We start from the raw sequence: 19,039 nt of genomic DNA on the forward strand, positions 1-19,039 counted from the left end.
ATAGCCGGGTCGCTTTGGGTTGAGGAAACGGCTTTTCGTTTAATTTGGAATGAGACGTGACATTAGGGCAGGGATTGAGTGATGGAGCTCCAGGGTGAGAGTGGATGGCACCGTGGATTTCTGCAGCAGTGTGGCCGGCACCCTCATATTGCCTTGCAGTGGCAAATGCACCCGGAGATGCTACATTTTGATCAGCCACAGCAGATGCATTCGTCGCCGCCGCCGCAGCAGCAGCAGCAATATCATCTATCGTAATAACAGGCTCATCAGTCGGAGGATCGTTGGTAAGGACAGCCTATTGAGTAATATGCGTCTCAACAGCAGCAAGTGATGCAGACTCTAGCTCCGCAATCCTCCTTGTCTCCGTCACCCTTACAGCAGCATTGCATGATGTTAAAGGCAAACTGAGAAGGTGGGCTGATGCGTAGGTTTTTCGATTCAATTGGAGAAGATTGAGGACAGTAGTTTCTATGGAGGATCTAGTTACGATTTTCAGAAGATTTTTTTCCTGGAGAATTTCAGCAGATCATGTGGAATTCAATATTTGAGGCTTTAGGGTTCCACTCTTTTAATCATCCTTGTGCCTCCGACGAGGAGTGGAAGGCTGTAGCGTGGTACACGCAAGAGCGTAGAGTTCATTTTCATTTTTTGGTTCCTGCAAATTTGTGGGTATGAATTGCGTTCGTCCGGTTCTACGAGTGAATTCATATCTATCGATTCAGGATTGTCGGGACATGTATATAATTTGATCTGTCAAATCAGGAAGAACTAGTTAAGTCAAGCATGGTGACTTTTTGGAAAACCTAACTTGAAAACTATCTATGAGCAGATGATTGTATGTAAGTGGTTTCTATGTTTAACAAGGGGTTTGTTATAGTAAATTGGAGCAACATGAGGTCTTTGAAACCTAGCGACTGGCTCACTGGCATGGTGTCTGTTTTCTATTTCAGTTTCGAAACGTTTCGGACGAGTGTATTCGTAAAAAACGTTAGGAGTGTGGATGACAGTTCATGCCCCGAAAACGGATGTCACCGTATGGATTTAGTGTTACATACCGTAAGTCAATTTTGCTCCTTCAATTCATGAACTCTGCATTGGCAATGGTGGCGTGCATTTATACTCGTTATGTTTGGAGACATGAGGCTTTACGGGAGATTTCTCAGAGTAATTCCTGCTGTCAATCTAAAGTTTTCTATTTTGCACGGTTACCCCTCGAGCAGTGGTCGGAATCAGGAATAATGGCCCTCGGTCAGAACGTTTCCATTGTGTTACATTCGAACAGCATTGTGAACGTCTAGTACTATGTATTATCAAGGGCCTATTCTATATATTTTTTGGACATTTGAGCATTGTCTATCCATCTCGTAATCGTGTTATTCGACCAGGGAACTTGACTTCAGGGCTCAGCCAATAGGAGGATTGGGTAGCCAAAGCTAGAGCATGGACTGCTGCTAATTCAGCGCAACCGTCTCATCAGCAACCTTTTTCTGATAGTTTTACAGCCCCCCCCCCCCCCCCCCCCCCCCAATCCTCTGCCTTCACCTCCACCCCAGCCAGTGGACGGGTTAACCTCTGTTCTGTTTCGCTACAACTCCTGCTTCTGCAACGCTAATAAACATTTCAGAGCTTGGACCTAGCTATTCAGAAGATTGTTCTTCGAGTCGTGATCATTACACTACGCCATCAGGTATTCTTATGCTCATAGCACTTTCCAAAATTACTTTGTTCTGAGACTTCCTTTGTGTTTTGTTGGACGTTAATCATGCATTGTCGCGTGCAAGTTTTTCTTTTTAATACCTGCTTAGTCATGCAGATTGCTATGAGGACCGTTTATTGAATGTTACCGGTAGTCCTTACCTGCAAGGTACAAGTTTGTGGGTGTAGCTGTAATTGTTCTTACAGTAGTTTTGCAAATTCACCATCGTTTTGGTGCAGAAGAACTGATTCTAATACTGTGAAAATGGGCTAGGCTTACTTGTAACAGTACCACCAGGTACGGAACAATTGGAGATACTACAACCTTCTGCTCCTCCTCTGCCCTCTCCTCCAGCTTCAGCTTCCCTTCCGCACTTGTCACATCAATACTCACTTCAAGCACATTCCCAAGCGACACAAAATCAACAAATAAATATGCATGGAGGAATTAAATGATAACGATGATAATAATAACGCTGAAATATCACAGTGATTGAAATGATCGCACGATGTTGCATCGGAACAATAACGCTGGATTTCGGACTGTGGCGCCAAACCTGAGATCCCAGGGCTTAACAACCCACTCTATCTACGAAATATAACATCTGTACACCTATTCTAATGAGATTATAACCACTTAGTGCTAAACATCCCGTTAAACTTATGCATTCCTGACAACGTTGTCAAAGCACTCAACAGTCCCTGTATCTTACGTCGAAAAAGAACTTGCTTGACAGTGAATGAGATAATCGTCTTCATTATCACTGTTCTATGATAGTGTAGGTTTCTGCACTCGAAATTCGACAAGTTTTATTATGGTATCCATGCTCTGGTTCGATTCTGGATTACATCGTATTCGTAATTACTGTGGCTACTGGTAATGCCGGATGATGTAGAAGCTGAAAGGACTGCAGCTATGAATCAAGAAATGAAGTTGATCAACGACTCTTGGAGGTTTGGCTCTTTAATTTTTATTTCCTCTAATTCATTTACCAGGATTGTCGTGTTTGCACGTTTTATTCGGTTTCTAAAGAGATAATTGTACTTGGTCTTGTGGTTCAAAATTCTTATTATGAAACATTCAGCTGATCTGTATGTAGAAAATGGCACTAGTTGGTTTAGGAATACTTTGACATGATTTGCTGAATACTGGCTAGCAATTCACCTTCTTTTAAGCGACTGGATTTTCTAATCAGGATTTAGTCGCAAAGTTGCTTGTTTTCTCCATGTGCGATTCTGGATGGGTAGCAAGTGTTCGTGGAGGTTTGTTAATTCTACTTCCCTTGTCTATATGTATTTCAGGTCCTGGCAAAAAGGCTCCACTTTCCGAGGACGCAGGCGAGCAAAAGCAAAATCTTCCATTCCTCATGCTCCTGCTGTATCTGTTCCTGCACATGGGTCTGCTCCTGTAAAAGTCCTTTTTGCTTTTGCCCTCTACCGGAGTCTGGATGATAAAGATGGTGATAGCCAGAGCCTGAGCTCCCCAACTCCTGCTGAAAAACTTATTGAGACTTGCAAGCCATGCATCTGATGGCGAGGATGGCGCTCGCAATAGTTGTCAGGTGGTCGAGGGCAACCACGCTAATGGAGGAAACTCTGACACTGTATGTTCTGATTTGAAAAGTTCAGCTGCAGAGACAGGACGGGTGTTTCAAGATTTAGATTCAGAGGACAAAGCTGTTGCAAACGATGTGAAGTAGGATAATTGTTCTTGTGAGGAAGTCATAATTTCTGGTATTGCCGCCCGTCGGCCGAGACGAGCACGACACACATAGCAACTAGGTGATGAAACCGGTCAAACAGAGCTCTTTGCTTCACTAAAATGAGGTATTATCGTCAAGGAAGTTGAAAATGGGCTTGGTTGTTTCTGGAAATTCTGATTCGGAGAGAACAGTTGAGCGTAGAGGGTCACAAGCAGCTCACGTCAAGGAATTTTCAGGTGAGAGCAGGTTGAAGCACAAGAATTTATCCCACAATTCGCTTCCAACAAAACCCAGAAACTTTAAAGGTAGTTATGATCTTTCCATCAAAAGGAAATATGGGGAAGCTTCATCACATCTTTGCCGTGAAAAGAAAGGTGATTTAAATACATATATGGCAGGCAAAGACAGAAATCAGTCCACAGCCAAGCAAAGCACCGAGGTTGGTGTAGGCGAAGGTCACTACAAGATTAGTGCAAAGCGAGAAAATGGATGAAAACAGGTATGAGAATGAGAGAGTAAGATAGAACGAAGAGAAAGGTAAGGTCAGAGAAAGCTTAAGAAATAAGGGAGATGTTCATACTGCTCAGAAGATCAGTGAGCATGCAAGGAAAGCATATCAAGAAGAACGGAAAAAGAAATAGAAGGAGAGAGATAAACCCACATCTGCTGAGTATGACCGGCAGTGAGAGCAGCAGTGCTTCTGGATGTCGCAGCAGTCATCTTAGCCCTGTACGAAGTGAGACTCCATGTCGAGGGTAAGATTTGCATGACTTTATATTAGTAAGAGCTTTGGTTGTGGAGGATCCGATTTCTTGGCTGTGTGTTTCGCATCAGTATTGTCCAACTGTTCTGTAACACTGCGCAAAAGCAACAGAAAGGGCGGTTAAGCAAGAAAACAAGCCATTTCTTACCTCCATTGAGACCTCAGAGGTGCGTTGCTGATACACAGTTTCTATTGACGACTTTTACGCAAAAAACGAAGACCTTTTTTTTTCTGGTTTGGTGATATCGTATCATGACTAGCAGGCTTTTTCGCACATCTTGTGCTGAGGGGGCTACAGAATGGTTGGGCTGTTTGCTATTCTCGGTTGTCACATCTTTTGCTGATTATTATTTTCATGGTACACGGAATTTATCTTCCGTCATTGCTGTGAAACGGGTCGGTAGTGATTGGTTGATGACTAAATAGCTCCACCATTTGGTTTATGATTTTTTTCCATTGGTTCGGTACTTCTTCACATCATCGTTGTGGCTCTTACGTAACGTCGAACGTTTTAAGAACATTACGCACCGCAGTATTGAGCGGTCAGATCTTTCATCTTGGGTAAGAGAAATGACTGCTTCCTGTGTAGACCGCCTGCAAAGCACCTCTCGTGTATGTCTAGGGAGTCGTTATAATATATATATCAATGGTTGATTCAAATGCCACAATAGCGCGACGTGTGATTGGCTTGAGCGTAGTATTGGCACCGATGAAGAGCATATTTTGACGCTGATTCACATCCAATTCAGTAGTTGGCAGGGAGTGTTACAATTAAGGTCGATCTTTTGATGTAGCGTGAGTCCTCTTACTGCTTCTAGTTGCTCATTTTGCAGATTAGATTTGCGTTTTAACGAAACCAGCAGTTTCCAACGTTGATAGTTGCCTCTAGGATTGTGTCTATGAAGCTGGTAATGTCACGATTTCCTTGCAAGGTATTTGCAGTCTTAAGTGTGAGTGCACAACGATCTATTGCAATGTAGGAGGAACAAACATTTTACGATGCCAGATCTAGGTTATTCGCAGAAAGGAATGACTTTTCAAAGATTTATCGACTTCCTCTGTGAAACCCAGCATCTATAAACAATTGACACGCTTCCAAGGTGTTAGTCAGTGATATGTTTCAACAAAGTATGATGCTCTGATGCTTTGTGCCGCACCCACCTTATTTTAACATCAACAGTACTAGAATGGGACTTACACAGACTGGGAGATGTTCACCCCATCGTAATGTATGGGTATCGTTGGACATTTTAGTACATACTGCTGTTTCTTAGTTCCTGTTGTGCAGGTGCCGTTTCGAGAGCAGGTTGATAAACTGCTCGCAAATCACGAGGGTCAACTCAGTATGAAGATAAAGTTTGATTGCGGTTTTACTCACATGGCAAGTGATGATCATGTGTTTAATATCTTCGCACTCTCCTACACGCTCTGTGCCACATAGCAAGGTTTCACACCGCAGGAATTCCCCTTCTCTTCCCGTGAGAAGGTACAATGCGCCACCCCCTTGAACACAACTTTTTGGGTGTCTCCTTTTATATGACATCATGCAGCCTCTGCTTTGCTACCTATGATCAAGTTGAAATTTTTACGTTCTAGATTGTCCGCGGAGGAATCTGGTGGAGACAATGTACTGGTCTGCACGTGAAACTTTCAACCTCTTCAATGTGCAGATCATGATCCACCCCGTGTACACTGCGGTTGGTTAAAAAGGTTTTCATTTAGGTGACGAAAATTTAATCTAGTACATCCTGAATTTGTTCGTGTTACTGGAAGGTGTTTGATGTAATGCCTACTAGAATTTCAGGAAAACTTTCCTTCTGAACTTTCTCTTGTTTTTGTAAATCGGATGTTTAAAAAGTTAAGGATGGGTTACTTTTATCTCTGGGATTCAGGAAGTCAGCTTCAGTAGCCCACAAGAGGAGACGGGGCTTGTTGTGGATCTGATGTTTCCGGAATTGTTTGCATGTGTATTGCCTCGTCAACGTGCTGCTTCGTTTCGTTTTATTTTTTGTATTTTTTTGTTTTTGTAAAACTAGGGTCCTTCAAGGTAAAGGGAATGTGTTTCTTATCCCTTACCTGTTGGAAACTTTAGCTAACTTTCAGCCACAGAAAATTGTTTCTCTAGTACTTTTTGGAAGTTGACAACCGCTCAATGAACTTGATAGATGTTCAATATTGGCATCACAGTATGTCACTGGCACAGCTAATCATGAATAATACAACGGAGCTCAGCCGGCATTTGGAGGAACAAGACTCTTCCCCTGCGACATGCGCCTGCGAACATTCGTCGATGTATTCTGTTGTTGATTTTGTTCCATTTATAATTACAACCTCAGTCTAGTTCAAGTCTAGTTCAAGCCATATTTATATCTTCTGTTCAGTTCATGTTTCCAAGTGAGTTAGTGTTTATGGCTTTATTTGCTTTATGAGTCTGAATTCCATTTAATCGCCACAAAACAAGTGATGAAGTCTAATGCCTGGACATGTGAAAAGGGCTTCATCCTGTTTAGAACCAGCCTGTGTATTGTCCTCTGGAGCCCAAGCAAAACCTTGTTGTGAAGTATGGAATGACTCCGGAATGCAGTTGTAGACCTCTATTTTGAAACATCTCCCTATAGTGAGACAAGATTTCCACAAACTTGCCGAAGACTTTAGGTTCCTTTCATGATTCTTCCGTTTGTATGAGTACTGGTTCCTTGCAATCAATACTTGCTGACTCAGCCCACACTCGCAAGCTCTATTCTCTTTCCTCCATGGGACGCCCACTGTTTTCACTGGGAATTTTTACATCGGTCCAGTAGATTTCTGCTCCTCTGCACGCTCAAATCCTGGTTGCGAACGCATTGATAGGTCCACAGTCCGAGGGCTTTACACGGATGCATCTCACCATTCTTCTGATCATGGCAGCCGCAGCATGTGTCGCCTTCCCTCGTGAACAGTGACTCCAGCACCTCATCCACGTAAGATTCTTTCCTTCTGTGAGCTGTGCAGTCTGCGAAGCATATCTCCGAAAAGGAAGTCATTTTCCTCTTTTGGATGCACCCATGACTGTCCGCAGACTCAACATAGTTTGGCACAAGATTCTCGTGGAAGCAAAGATCTCTACCTCATGGACAACTTCACCAAGAAAGGATCCTTGCTCTGCATTCACTTCAGTAATCTGCAAAGTCGTGTCAATTCTCGTGGCGGTTTCCATGAACGATTTCAAGCACACGTCCTCCGCCATCGAGGACCGACACTTGGACCTTGAGAAGAGCCCAACTAACTAACAACCGCCGCGAACACCGCCCGCGGCAGCCAAACCGTGCGGAGGGATCCCCTGTTGCCAAGCATCACGCATCTCGTCGACGACTTCGGAACCAGCCAGTGTTCGATTCATCGTTCGTTTGTGAATCTCATTCTATCCTTCTATTCGCCGCAGTGGTGAGCATGGATAAGATGTTGTTCATCAACAGTGGCCGAGGAGGCCATCCGTCACCAGACACACGATTCGCCTCGAAATCACAAGTCGCTTCTCGTTCATCGACCGTCGTCTCGCGAGTGATGGTCCCAGCTCTTCTGACATGTCAGAGGTTGAGTTTGAGTGCTTGAGTGGAGCAACACCCTGATAGAAAGAAAGCCCACACTTTTCTAGTGTAGAAAAACTCAATCATGCTGAAAAAAAGTGTAAACATCAGATGGGTTGTGTCACTGTTCAACATATACATGTGTATCTGCAAGAGTTGGACTGTTTGTTTGTATATATATATATATATATATATATGTTTTGTGCTTCAGGTTGATATGTTAACAATTCAGCCAGTCAATGAGGAATCAATACAAAGCTTCTGAACAACAAGTGGATTATAATGCATTTGTAAACTGCAATTAAAAAATTTCCTTGTACGAAACGTCTCTAAACATATTCGTTTACCAACAAAAGTCTCCACATAGACGGTCATAGGTGGAGCGGTCCCGACCGCCGTTTCATCCATCCACTCATCCATCCACTAAACTATACATCGTTCGGTGGCGTTCAAATTCCAAGTCCAGTCTACTGATGATCATTCATCTACACGTATTCCCCCGTCCCTAGACTCTGGAACCAATTTTCCACAGAATGCATCCACCTTGCAGTACATTTCAGTCTTCATCCCTGGATGGGGTCCAGCGTTCATCCATCTGAAGCCCCATGCTCCCCGTCTTCGTTCCTTTGTCGCTGGACTTGTTTCGACGGTTTCCTGCCTGCTCTCTCTCGCTTTGCTTTGCTTGCCCTGGCCACGGAGTCGGACTCTCTCGCGTGCTTAGCTTGCTCCCACTCGGATGCGTCGCGTAGCTTTGAAGATCTTTTCTCTTATGCTGGTAGGGTGGGCGCTAGATGCCCGTAGTACTAGACGGTTTTAGATTTGGTGAGGTGTAGCGATGGCGGAACGTTGTCGAGGCGGGAGCAGGGTTGCCTCTGCGGAGTTCGTTGCGGTGTAAGATAATTTTGAGGTGAGTTGCGATGCGGGACAAGGATTTCTGCTAGATCCTACAATGGAAATTAGCTTCTGATTTTGGATTAGTGTGGAAGAGTTTGAGTAGTTTGGAGACGTGGTTGTGTACTGCGGTGGTTTGGTGAATGTGTCCAGTTGGACATTGACTTTCGCGGGTTAGATGTCTTGACGACGAGGTTTTTACGTAAATATTTGTAAGAATTTGGACAAGTAGCGATAGTTTGTTGCGATGGAATCTACGGGATTACTGTTTGGGCGAGCAAAGAGTTGGCGGTAAGGTCGCGTGTTTTATTTTCTCTGTTTCGGTAGGTGTGATAAGTTGGTGTTAATTGTGGAGTCTGGTGTAACGTGAAGGCAGATGGTGATCTTGAAACGGGAGTGCAGATGATGGCAGCCATGACGGAGACAGTCGGGGACAGGAAGTTATCGGACGGGCGTGCTCCTTTTTCGGACCATCTTTCCGCTCGAGGTTTCAATGCTGAAACTTCTGACATCCTCGATTGCTCTAAAACACTCGTGCACGATTTACTAAAAGTACAACCCTGCGAAACTCCTAAGGAACAGGTCTGTTGTAGAACTTCAAGAGAGTTTGTTGGATTATTTTCATGTTCCACATGTTTTTCTCTAAATTAAGTAATTCGAAAGGGATATTGTAATTTGGATTACTCATTAAGAGAAGCTGCTTCTTTCCAGTCCATCCTCTATCGACGTGGACGATCTTCACAGTAAATGAGAAATCGAATTGATAGGATTGATAATGTTTTTTTATAAAATTTAAAATTCAACTTTCATTTTTATGGACCGATTGATCGATTGGTCGATTGATGTTGCTTGAATAATTCTTGTAATTTATATAAACTAAAAATAGAAATTGGAATTCTGTTGTGCAGGACATGTCTGCAATGCAAACTTGTATAGCAGCTGCTGATAGTATAGGGATGAAGACATTACAACACATTGTGGAGTCTCTCGAAACCAGACTACAGAGTGCATTGATGCACGCGGTAATGCAAGTTTTGGAGCCTTTGGGAAAGGAAGCGGCTGCTCGAGTGGTTATGGCTGAACGCAAGGCAAAAATTATGGAGCAGGAGCATATCAACACTAAGCAGCAGGCTCTTGCGATGATGCTTCGTATCAAGCACAGTTCGGACTTTATGGTCTCTTGCTCTTCCTTCATGCTTTCGAATAGCTTAAGCTCCTCGTAGCTTCTCTACACGTTGTTCGCTTTTCATATATAAGTTTGTGTTTCTTGTTTGATTTAAGGCTAAACAGCTGATGCTTGAGTCCTTAGATGCAGATTATAGCAGTCTTATGATGTAGGAAATCGTTGTAGAAAAGCACCACCTTATAATGACTTAAAGATGTTCTATAGTGGTGGCTCAATTATCAATATAAATTTTGACGTAATTTTTAAGTAGCTTGACGATATTTTTGAAGAGTAGTTTATTTGATAAAAAAATTCCATCGTTAATGCAGGTTTTGATTTTCATGCATGAAGTATCGAGTAGTGTTCGACAAGCGCCATGCTAAAAAAATGATAGCATTTCTTTTAAGTCTGCACGATATCTTGGAGAACTTGATGTCATATGATTTCCGTGTTTGCAGCTTGTTGATGCCGAGAAGAGATTGCGCTTAGAACAAAGACGCTCGCAAGAGCTAGATGCTAAAGTTTGCAACTTGCAAGACAAAATTAGACGATTGCAAGTGGAGTTGAAGAGAAAGGGGGACTTTTTGGAGGAGATGCAGAAACAATCCCAATTAGATCCTGGGGTTAGATCAGGGATGACAAGTCCTTGCGAAGGTATTCTCAAGAAGCGGAAAGGAAGTCCTTCAGTCAGGCCTATTGAAGTGAAATTTGTTCAAAGATGTGATGAATTTTTAGAGGACGAGTGTAACGATACTGCAACCGTTTTGACTCCTCATACCGATGAGCCTAATTCAGTTCTTGGTAGGGGTCTAGTTCAATTCACCCCTCAGAACTTGTCTGTTCAAGAATCTTCTCGGGCTGCTTTAACGGATAACAGGCAAGGACCTCCAGCATCGCTGCTAAAACATTTAGGTGATGGAAGTGCACCAAGGTTATCTGACAAGGAGATCAACTCTTTAGCTGCTAGTACTGCGGAGCAAAATAACACCTTAGCTGGATCAAAAAGCACTGGCGAAAAATCAGATGTCGAGGAAGATTTAGACTCAAATGACCAACATGAGAGTAGATCACAAGGGCTATTTCAAACTGCTGATAAGAAGGCTCTAAGTACACATGCTTCTTCAGCTAACAAGGAAGACGTGGAGGTTAATGATGATGGCTTTCAAAGACTCATCGCTTTGCAAGGAGTTGCATCAATGGACATGCCTGATTTGCAAAATGGTGACAGCATTTCAGGTATCCGTCATAAAAATCTTGAATCATGGTATTCTCGAAAAATGTGTTGAATTTTTGGTTTCACGTTCAATTTATAGCAAGAAAGGTTATTCACATGCATGTAAGCTGGTTGCAGGACTGAAGTTGGAGGTAGGAGCTGAAGCTGATGCCGACAATGATTCTTCGACTGATGACGAGGAGGAATGTCAATTCAAGCAGAGAAATGCGAGTCGTAATGCGCAACCTAAATCTCCAGTGGTTACTGGGCTTCATGACGTGGTTCCAGGGACTACCAATGAAATAGCATCAAAAAGTAGTCTAGTTGAACAGGCAGTGGTGCTCAGACGTTGCTCCACAGGGAGGAGGGGTAAACAGCAATTTTCTCCTGAGAAACTAGGGGCTCTTTTGCTGAAAGAAAAAGAAGAGAAAGCATCTGGCTACAGTAAAGGTGCAGAAAGTAATGCATTGGCAAAGTCGAAAGGCGGTTCAGTGGATGGCTCTAGCAATTTATTGATGGAATCATCACGAGACAGCAGAAGACTGATGCAGGGTGCCCGCCAGGTATATACAAATTTAATCATATTGCAACTTCTTCAAGAACTCGCAACACAGCAATAGTACCTAGTCTGTCACTCATGGCCGATGGGTTAATCTTGTACATTATCTGACAAGTGATGTGTCGTGTACTTTTAGTTGAAATTGGAGAAATTATATAATGGACATTGTATTTGAGATGCGAACTTGTGTGAAACATGTATATAGTGGATAAGGACCTTTCTATCCGAGAGTTGGTTTTCGTTCATATTGGTTAACTAACCAAGTATTTTATTTTCTTGCAGCTACTATCTCTGCGGAAACTTTGAAATCTTTGGAGAGGAGCTTACATATTGCCAGTGGCAATTTTGAGCGTTGATGATTAGAAGAATGATAATGAGCTTTGTGAATATACGAATTGTACATCTTCAGTTTCTTATTCTCTACATAACTTTCAAATTTGCCTCTGGTTCAGCCTCCACTGCAGTACACAGGAGATTCTTAGGACGTATTGTCTGTGCAGTATAACTTAGTACTACAATAAATTTACGACAGATTGCGGGAGTCAGCAATTGTCATGCTTCGAGAAGTTTGTGAATATTCTTGCATTTTAGTGGTGTTCTTTTGGTCTAAAACCATCATATTTGGAATTAGACGATGTGGACAACGAAGTTGTTATTTGTAAGACGGTATTTGGTATTAATTGGATGTGCAGTTTGCGGTACTGGAACAGCACACTTGAACAGAGGTGAACTGAAGGTTAACATGAGCCGACTATTCAGATCTTCGATTAGTATGATGATGGATTTCTTATGCAATAAAAGTTATTAGAAGGAAACAGAGGTGAGGTGATGATGTATTTAATACAAATCAAGTATTAATGAGATAACTCTTCATTGAGTTAAAGGATATTAGAGTGTTTGGATGTGATTTTGTTTCTTTGTTTTAATATGAGATTTGTAAACTATTCCAGTGATTGTAAGAAATAGTTAGAAATGGGTATGATCAAAAATAATTTGTTTAGGAAGTTGGATTTTAAACAATCTACTAAAGTGATATTACTTTCTAAATTAATATGTTGAAATCTTATCATTGTAGGATTAGTAATGGAGTTAATTTGAATAATATAAATCGCAATAAAAATATTGTTCAATTTCATGTTCTTTTCTTTACAAAAAACTTAACAACCGAAGGTTGACTTTATGTTAACAAAATGTTTTGAAACAATAGAGATTGAAATAAGTGATAAGTTGTGATTGGTTTGTTCATGTTTTGAAGTGTGTATTGATGTTTTTTTTGAGGTTTTGAATTTAAATTTTATAATTTTACTAAAATTAAAAGTGTATCAGATTAAAAATTAACAATTACATAAGCAATTTAGAAAAAAACAATTCCTACTCACTAATAACAATGTTAATGATTTACTTTACCTAAAAATAAAACGTGGAATTGATTCTAAAATTTTTAATTTAGATTTTAGATTTTCGATTTTAGATTTTTTTTTTTTTTTTTTTTTTTTTTTTTTCTGTCGTTTTAATTTCACACAATTTTTTGAATAAATTTTGAGGTTAATATTATACATATATTTTGTCCTTGCAATGTTTTTGTAGATTTTATTTTGATTAAATGCAATACAATTCTAATTAAAATTAATCTTATATCCATCTATATAATATTATTCTTGTATACATCTTATAAAGTTATATATGAAGAAAAACTACACTTAAAGATAATTTTATAATTATGAATCACTTATAGTTTGGTATTTATTAAAATAATTATAATCCTAATTTTAATTTGGTTAACTAAAATGTAATATTTTTACCAAAGATATTTAGAATTTAGAATTTAAATAATAATTATTTCAGTTTTTTATGTAATATTTTTTTATATAATATAATCGTTTTTTCCTAAATGTTGAATAATTTTTGTATAAGCTAAAATATTCAAATTAATCCCTATATTTTATACATTGGATTTGAAGACGCCAAAGCACTTATATATTTAGTATCTAAAATCTTTAATAACATACACTTTAATTTTTCATTTATATATTCATATGTATCTTTATTTAATTTAATTTAATTTTTTTTACTTAGTAAGTTATATATATGTATATTGAAATTTTAATAACATAAGAGAAATCATATAAATAATAAACATTTATATATTTGACATAGTATTTTTTCTCTTTTAAAAAGTGTTCATACAAATTTTTTAGTTTTAAAATATATAAGTCAAAAATTAAAATTCTAAAAAAATAAAGTAATGGGGTGACTAAATTTTAAAGAAAGACAAAAGAATACTAATAAAAAAATATTAAATATAAAAAAAAATTACAAATTACATTTCAATGCAGAATGGATTTCAAACCACAAAAGAAATCAATAAGATTTACGAAAATATCTTATTATTTTGGTATATACAATAATTATAAGACTTAAAACTTTTTTTTTTTTGCTTTTATGAACTTGTTGCAAATACTACTAGATTTCTGTTATTTTATTATAAAAATTAAGCTTTTCAGTACATTCTACTAACAACTAAGCTTTGTAAGAAATTCTCATATACTTTTTCTAATAGAGATTTGAAGGCAATGTTCTTAATATTACACTTTGAGTAAATAACAAAAAATAATAATAATGTTTTAGAAAAATCAAGGAGATTTTAAGATTTTTTTTTGGAAGATTTCAATAATTAGAATAATTTTATTATTTTGACGAATTTTTCTCTATGAATGGTTTTATTATTAGATAGTAATTTACTATCTTTTTTTAATCTTAATTTTTTTAAAATTGCATGCATATCTTAAAATATTTGCAAAGTATCTACTTTTTGATCAAGACCAAGATGATTTATAATTTCTTTAAGCCAATGATATTGTTCAATTCTAAGGTTTTACAACTATTATAGTGGAACTTTGATATTATCCTGATTATTACTTTATAACATGAATTGAAGCTTATTTTTCCCAATTCATTTTTATAAATATTCCAATTTCATCTAAAAGTATAAAACCTTAGAAATTAAATACTAAAACTCATTGAAATATATCAAGTAAATATAATCTTGGCACCATTTAACACATAATGCACAAAAAGGAAATAGTCATTTATTTTATTTTAAGATGCATTGAGTAAGATATGGACTAAAAAATATCTGATCCTCTAACAACAAATAATCTATATAAAAGCATTAAATTTTTTTGAAATTTTCTAAATAACCTAGAATCAATTTAGAATCAATAAAGACATTAGAAAGACACTTGGAATTATTATAGAAAATATTAAATATATATATATATATATATATGAAAATATTTTTTTGTTATAAAATTCATGAACATAAATTGTAACAATAATGATTGTTTATTTTTAAGGATTAACAAAAAAATATTAAAAATAGTCATGGTTAAGATAAATATTTATATTGATTCTTTTTCTCTACATATTTTTTATAATTTGAATTTTAAACCAAGTTTCTGAATATTATAATTTTTTAGGTAATGATTATTATTAAGAATTTTTTGAGATAAATAAATTTATATATATGTATATATATATATATATATATATATATATAATTTTAAAATATTTATTTGAGATAAAAAATACCATATATTACATGTGTAATTTTACAAAATAAATTTTAAGTAAGAAAAATATTTTATATGTCAAGTATTATTTAATAAATACTAAATAATAAATGAATTAGAATACTTGTAATAAAAAGATAATAATTTTTTTCTTTTTTTCTTTTTTTCTTTTCAAATAAATTATGAATTCTATAGTCGATGAGGTTTTTGATAACTATAACTATCGACTTAAACATATACATAAATACTAAAAATTGACCTTTAAATTGAAGATTACATTTTAAAAACTTTAATATAGATCTTTAATTTAGTTAGAAAGATGTATTTATTTTGGTATATCTTAAAAGCTTATTAAAAATAATTACAAGTATTAAGTTTTTTAAATAATTTATTTTTGAATCTTAGAGCTTAAAAATCTTCTAGTATTCTGGGGATTTATTAGCACTGCATTGTTTTAATTTAAATTATTGATTTTTTTATGATTATTCTATGCTTTATATGTATTTTTTGGAGGAAACTCTATGCATTATTGTGTAAAATTAATTTTTCATAACTATTTGTGAACTAAGTTAAATATTGCTTAATTATATCTCTTTAGTTTTATAAAAAATTTAATATTTAATATAATATTTAAAATTTGTTGTAATTTTAAAACTACTTGTCATTGCTTTAAATTATCATTATATGAACTATGCATTATTTTATGAATAATTAAATTCATATGAGGCTAATATTTCTTTTATGAATTAAAGAACTAATAAATTATTTTCTTGTTTGGGGATTAACTCTTAATAAAAATAGAAATCAATTTCATTGTGACAAAAAGATTGGTTCATGGTAGCATTATTATCATTTTATCTTATTTAAATAAGTTGTGTGTGTGTATATTTATAAATTTTTTTAAAAAATTAACTTTGTATTAAATTAAAATATAGCTTCTTTTTTTTTTGGTAAATTGTATATGTTTTTAAAATCACTGTACACTTACACACATACACACATACAAGCATGACATTTTGAAGTTACACATTTAATATAACAACGCTTTAAAATAAACCAAGCAAGTTTCGAAAGTTATTAAAGCATGATTTCTACACTATTTTATAAGCATCAGACAAGGGAGAGAAGTCAAGGAAGTTTTCTTTGTGAAAAGATATGGTCCAATCTGTTTAAAAGGGACTTTGAATCCATCGTCAACCCCCTTCACAAAATGTAAGAAATGTTTTACTTGAATGAGCAAATGGTAAATGTAAGAAGCTTACTTTTATCATTTCACTTGAATCTATCCTTTGAAACAGACGCCTCTTTAATACATCAACTAATGCAGCATTACCAAATGATTCCTTAATATGGCTCCTAATGTTAAATGACTTGAAAATAGAGTGAATCAATGAAAGCATTCATGAACATAATAAGCAAAGTGCCCTCGCAGTTGGTATCACATTCGATTTCTGGGGGACATGCTGCAAAATTCCTGCTTTTTTGTCTGGATCGAAGCTGCTATCACGATTACATCACACACACACGCACACCAGGAGGCCCTGATGCCGACATTGATCAGTATCGACAAGAATGTGATGTCCAATGTAGACGGTGCCGATCGGCGACGAGGTTCCAGATCCACAGATCGACGAGAAGGCCCGCGCATCGCATTCCAGCACATCGAGCAAGGATGCATGCAGGCAGGCATGCTACCTTTTTCCCACCCAGCAGCACAATTCAGTCGCAGGGCTGCTGGCGGCAGGGACCCTACAAGCGTGTTTCCAACTGGGCTAGGAACGGGCCGCCTACGCAAGACACCAGTGGAGTTCTAGGAGAGGCCGCCGTTGGTGCGGTGGTGGCCACCGTGAACACCAACATCTAGCCGTAGCATGCAGAGTTCAGGTGAGAGAGACCGAGAGAGAGAGAGAGAGATCCTGGAGCGAGAACGACCCAGCGCGGCGGCAGATCGTCGACACTTCTCATCAGAGATTGGGGGAGGGGAGCTCTCTTCCAGCAATGGCACTATGGTCCTCTTTCACGGTGACACTTGCCGCAGCTCCTGTGTTTCGCGTGTTTCGGTGAGAGCATTGCTGTTGTGTCGCTCCGTCCGCAACCCGGCGCCTGTGTGGCCCCACTCTCTGCCATGGTGTTACTTTGATCCTTCGAGACTTTACTCTTTCCATGTCGTCAACTTCGATCATTCATGTGACGGCCTGTGACGATTTGTCTCCGAGGTCAAGCTTGATGTGTGGAGCTTGCATAGCAGATCACCTCTGGACACTGGCAGTAGTTTTAGTGGCATTTTTAGCAGCAGTTTGTGTGCTTTGCTCGGAACTCCAGTCTTGAGGGCATGAAGTATCAATTCCCTCTCTAATATCTTGTTCTAATTCGATTGGAGAAATTTTGGGTTGCTGTTTGGTATGGAGGTAATTGCAGTTCTTGTGGGATAATCTTCTTTGATTGAGCAGAAATAAGCACATTTAGGAGAATAAGGAAACAATTTGTTTTAGAAGTTTTTTTTTTTTTTTTTTTTTTTTTTTTCTGAAGTGATTAACAAAGTTGGCAGAGAATATTTGCATGTTTGATTGGAAGTACAAAGAAGAAGTTTGAAACAATATTGGTATTCTCTTATTGTTGAGAGATTGTAGGGCGTGTAAAGAAGCCCATCATCAAGCAATGGAGAGTCTATGTAGCAAAAATCACTTTCATTGTAACGATATTGTAACACAATATTTTTATAAAATTATTTAGCACTCAAATATGTATATAAAAAAGAAAAATTCCAACTTAATAGAATAACTTCAGAATCTCAATCACAAAATAAAAATTTATTCACAAGGATAACATTTGTGTCACTCTTTAACTAAAAAACTCAACCAAATTTTAAAATATATATATATATATATATATATAAAACAAAACAAAATCCATATAACCATCCATTGATAATTCCCTCAATCCACTTGTAAACCAATCATCATCATCATCTTCAAATGATAATTCCCCTCAATCCACTTGTAAACCAATCATCATCATCATCTTCAAATGAGAAAACCCCATGAACCAAGTCCATCATAAATAAATTCCACCTTTCATCTTGCTCTTTTTATTAATCTAGAACAACACCATCATCAAAAGGCCAACACAATTCCCACGTAACCACCATTGGAAAGACCCCAAAAAAATACCCTAAAAAAGAGCAAAAAATAAGGAGAAAAAGGCAGTTCCAACAGTAAAAAATAACAGGGAAAGAGCCAAGGAAAAGGAGCAAAGGAAACAGGAAAGTGAAGGAAAGGAGAAGCAGAAGCAGACGAAGAAGAAGAGCAACAGAGAGGGACGCGCGCACCTTCTCGACGGAAGCCACCGCGAGAGCTCCAAAAGCAAAAGCAAAAGCGCGTAAGAAAGAAAGAGAGAGTCGCAGCAGCAGCACTGGCAGGATCCGATTAGTATCAAGAGTGCAAAAGTTAACTAAGTTACACCAGCTGCAGCACCCAGCTGCTGGTGTTGCCGCCGCGAGGAGTTGTGGCAGTGGACTCATTGACTGATTGACTGCAACGAGGGGTGGTGGTGGTGGTGACCAACCAACAGCCATTGTCTGGAAGGGCTAGATTTGCTCCACCCCACCGGATTCTCATCCTCGGTTCATCATCATCATCATCCTCCACAAGAAGCCCTGCAGTTAGCCACGTCCTGGGATTGGTCGTTCTCCTTGCAACTAATGGAGCTGCTGTTTCTAGTGCTATCCTCTTTGTGGGACCGTCTCGCCGTCGGGGGAAACCCAACCTCCTCCTCCAGTTGGGTCGATAACGTCATCGCTGCCGTTGGATGTTTTCTGTTTTTTTTCTTCATTTGTGCGGGTTGTGGTGATCGGGTTCAGTCCCCCTACAGCTCTGGTCAATTGACTGGTAGAGGTTGCATCTGCTTTTCGGT

The 19,039-nt window shown here is 38.1% G+C and overlaps 2 protein-coding genes across 4 annotated transcripts; both read left to right on the forward strand.

Moving 5' to 3' along the window:
• The first annotated feature begins 271 nt into the window (after window positions 1-271).
• On the forward strand, window positions 272-6,039 carry LOC112272797 (uncharacterized). Of its 2 annotated transcripts, XM_073529105.2 has the most exons (6): window positions 272-412; window positions 951-1,056; window positions 1,386-1,687; window positions 1,970-1,993; window positions 2,592-2,649; window positions 2,998-6,039. In XM_073529105.2, the coding sequence occupies exons 5-6, from the start codon at window positions 2,612-2,614 to the stop codon at window positions 3,224-3,226; spliced, it is 267 nt and encodes an 88-aa protein (XP_073385206.1). In that variant the 5' UTR covers window positions 272-412; window positions 951-1,056; window positions 1,386-1,687; window positions 1,970-1,993; window positions 2,592-2,611; the 3' UTR covers window positions 3,227-6,039. The 2 variants fall into 2 exon arrangements, with proteins under 2 accessions (XP_073385206.1, XP_090100809.1); XM_090244683.1 differs by lacking the exons at window positions 272-412; window positions 951-1,056; window positions 1,386-1,687; window positions 1,970-1,993 and having other exon boundaries at window positions 2,445-2,649.
• Window positions 6,040-8,370: 2,331 nt separating this feature from the next.
• On the forward strand, window positions 8,371-12,279 carry LOC112272773 (uncharacterized). 2 transcript variants are annotated; one of them, XM_024500868.3, is made up of 6 exons: window positions 8,371-8,634; window positions 8,995-9,200; window positions 9,527-9,793; window positions 10,242-11,019; window positions 11,135-11,559; window positions 11,838-12,279. In XM_024500868.3, the coding sequence occupies exons 2-6, from the start codon at window positions 9,021-9,023 to the stop codon at window positions 11,859-11,861; spliced, it is 1,674 nt and encodes a 557-aa protein (XP_024356636.1). In that variant the 5' UTR covers window positions 8,371-8,634; window positions 8,995-9,020; the 3' UTR covers window positions 11,862-12,279. The 2 variants fall into 2 exon arrangements, with proteins under 2 accessions (XP_024356636.1, XP_024356637.1); XM_024500869.3 differs by having other exon boundaries at window positions 8,391-8,634; window positions 8,991-9,200.
• The last annotated feature ends 6,760 nt before the right edge of the window (window positions 12,280-19,039 follow it).

The sequence above is a fragment of the Physcomitrium patens genome, chromosome 19 (assembly GCF_059467195.1).
Source record: "Physcomitrium patens ecotype Gransden chromosome 19, ASM5946719v1, whole genome shotgun sequence".
Taxonomy (NCBI): Eukaryota; Viridiplantae; Streptophyta; class Bryopsida; order Funariales; family Funariaceae; genus Physcomitrium; species Physcomitrium patens.

What these genes read in the sequence shown, in the direction of transcription:
- LOC112272797 (XM_090244683.1), top strand. Translation starts at nt 2,576, where the DNA reads ATGCCGGATGATGTAGAAGCTGAAAGGACTGCAGCTATGAATCAAGAA. An exon ending in TTGATCAACGACTCTTGGAG is followed by an intron (nt 2,650 to 2,997) that starts GTTTGGCTCTTT and finishes TATGTATTTCAG; the next exon opens with GTCCTGGCAAAAAGGCTCCA.
- LOC112272773 (XM_024500868.3), top strand. Translation starts at nt 9,021, where the DNA reads ATGATGGCAGCCATGACGGAGACAGTCGGGGACAGGAAGTTATCGGAC. An exon ending in AGCACAGTTCGGACTTTATG is followed by an intron (nt 9,794 to 10,241) that starts GTCTCTTGCTCT and finishes CCGTGTTTGCAG; the next exon opens with CTTGTTGATGCCGAGAAGAG. An exon ending in TGATGCAGGGTGCCCGCCAG is followed by an intron (nt 11,560 to 11,837) that starts GTATATACAAAT and finishes ATTTTCTTGCAG; the next exon opens with CTACTATCTCTGCGGAAACT.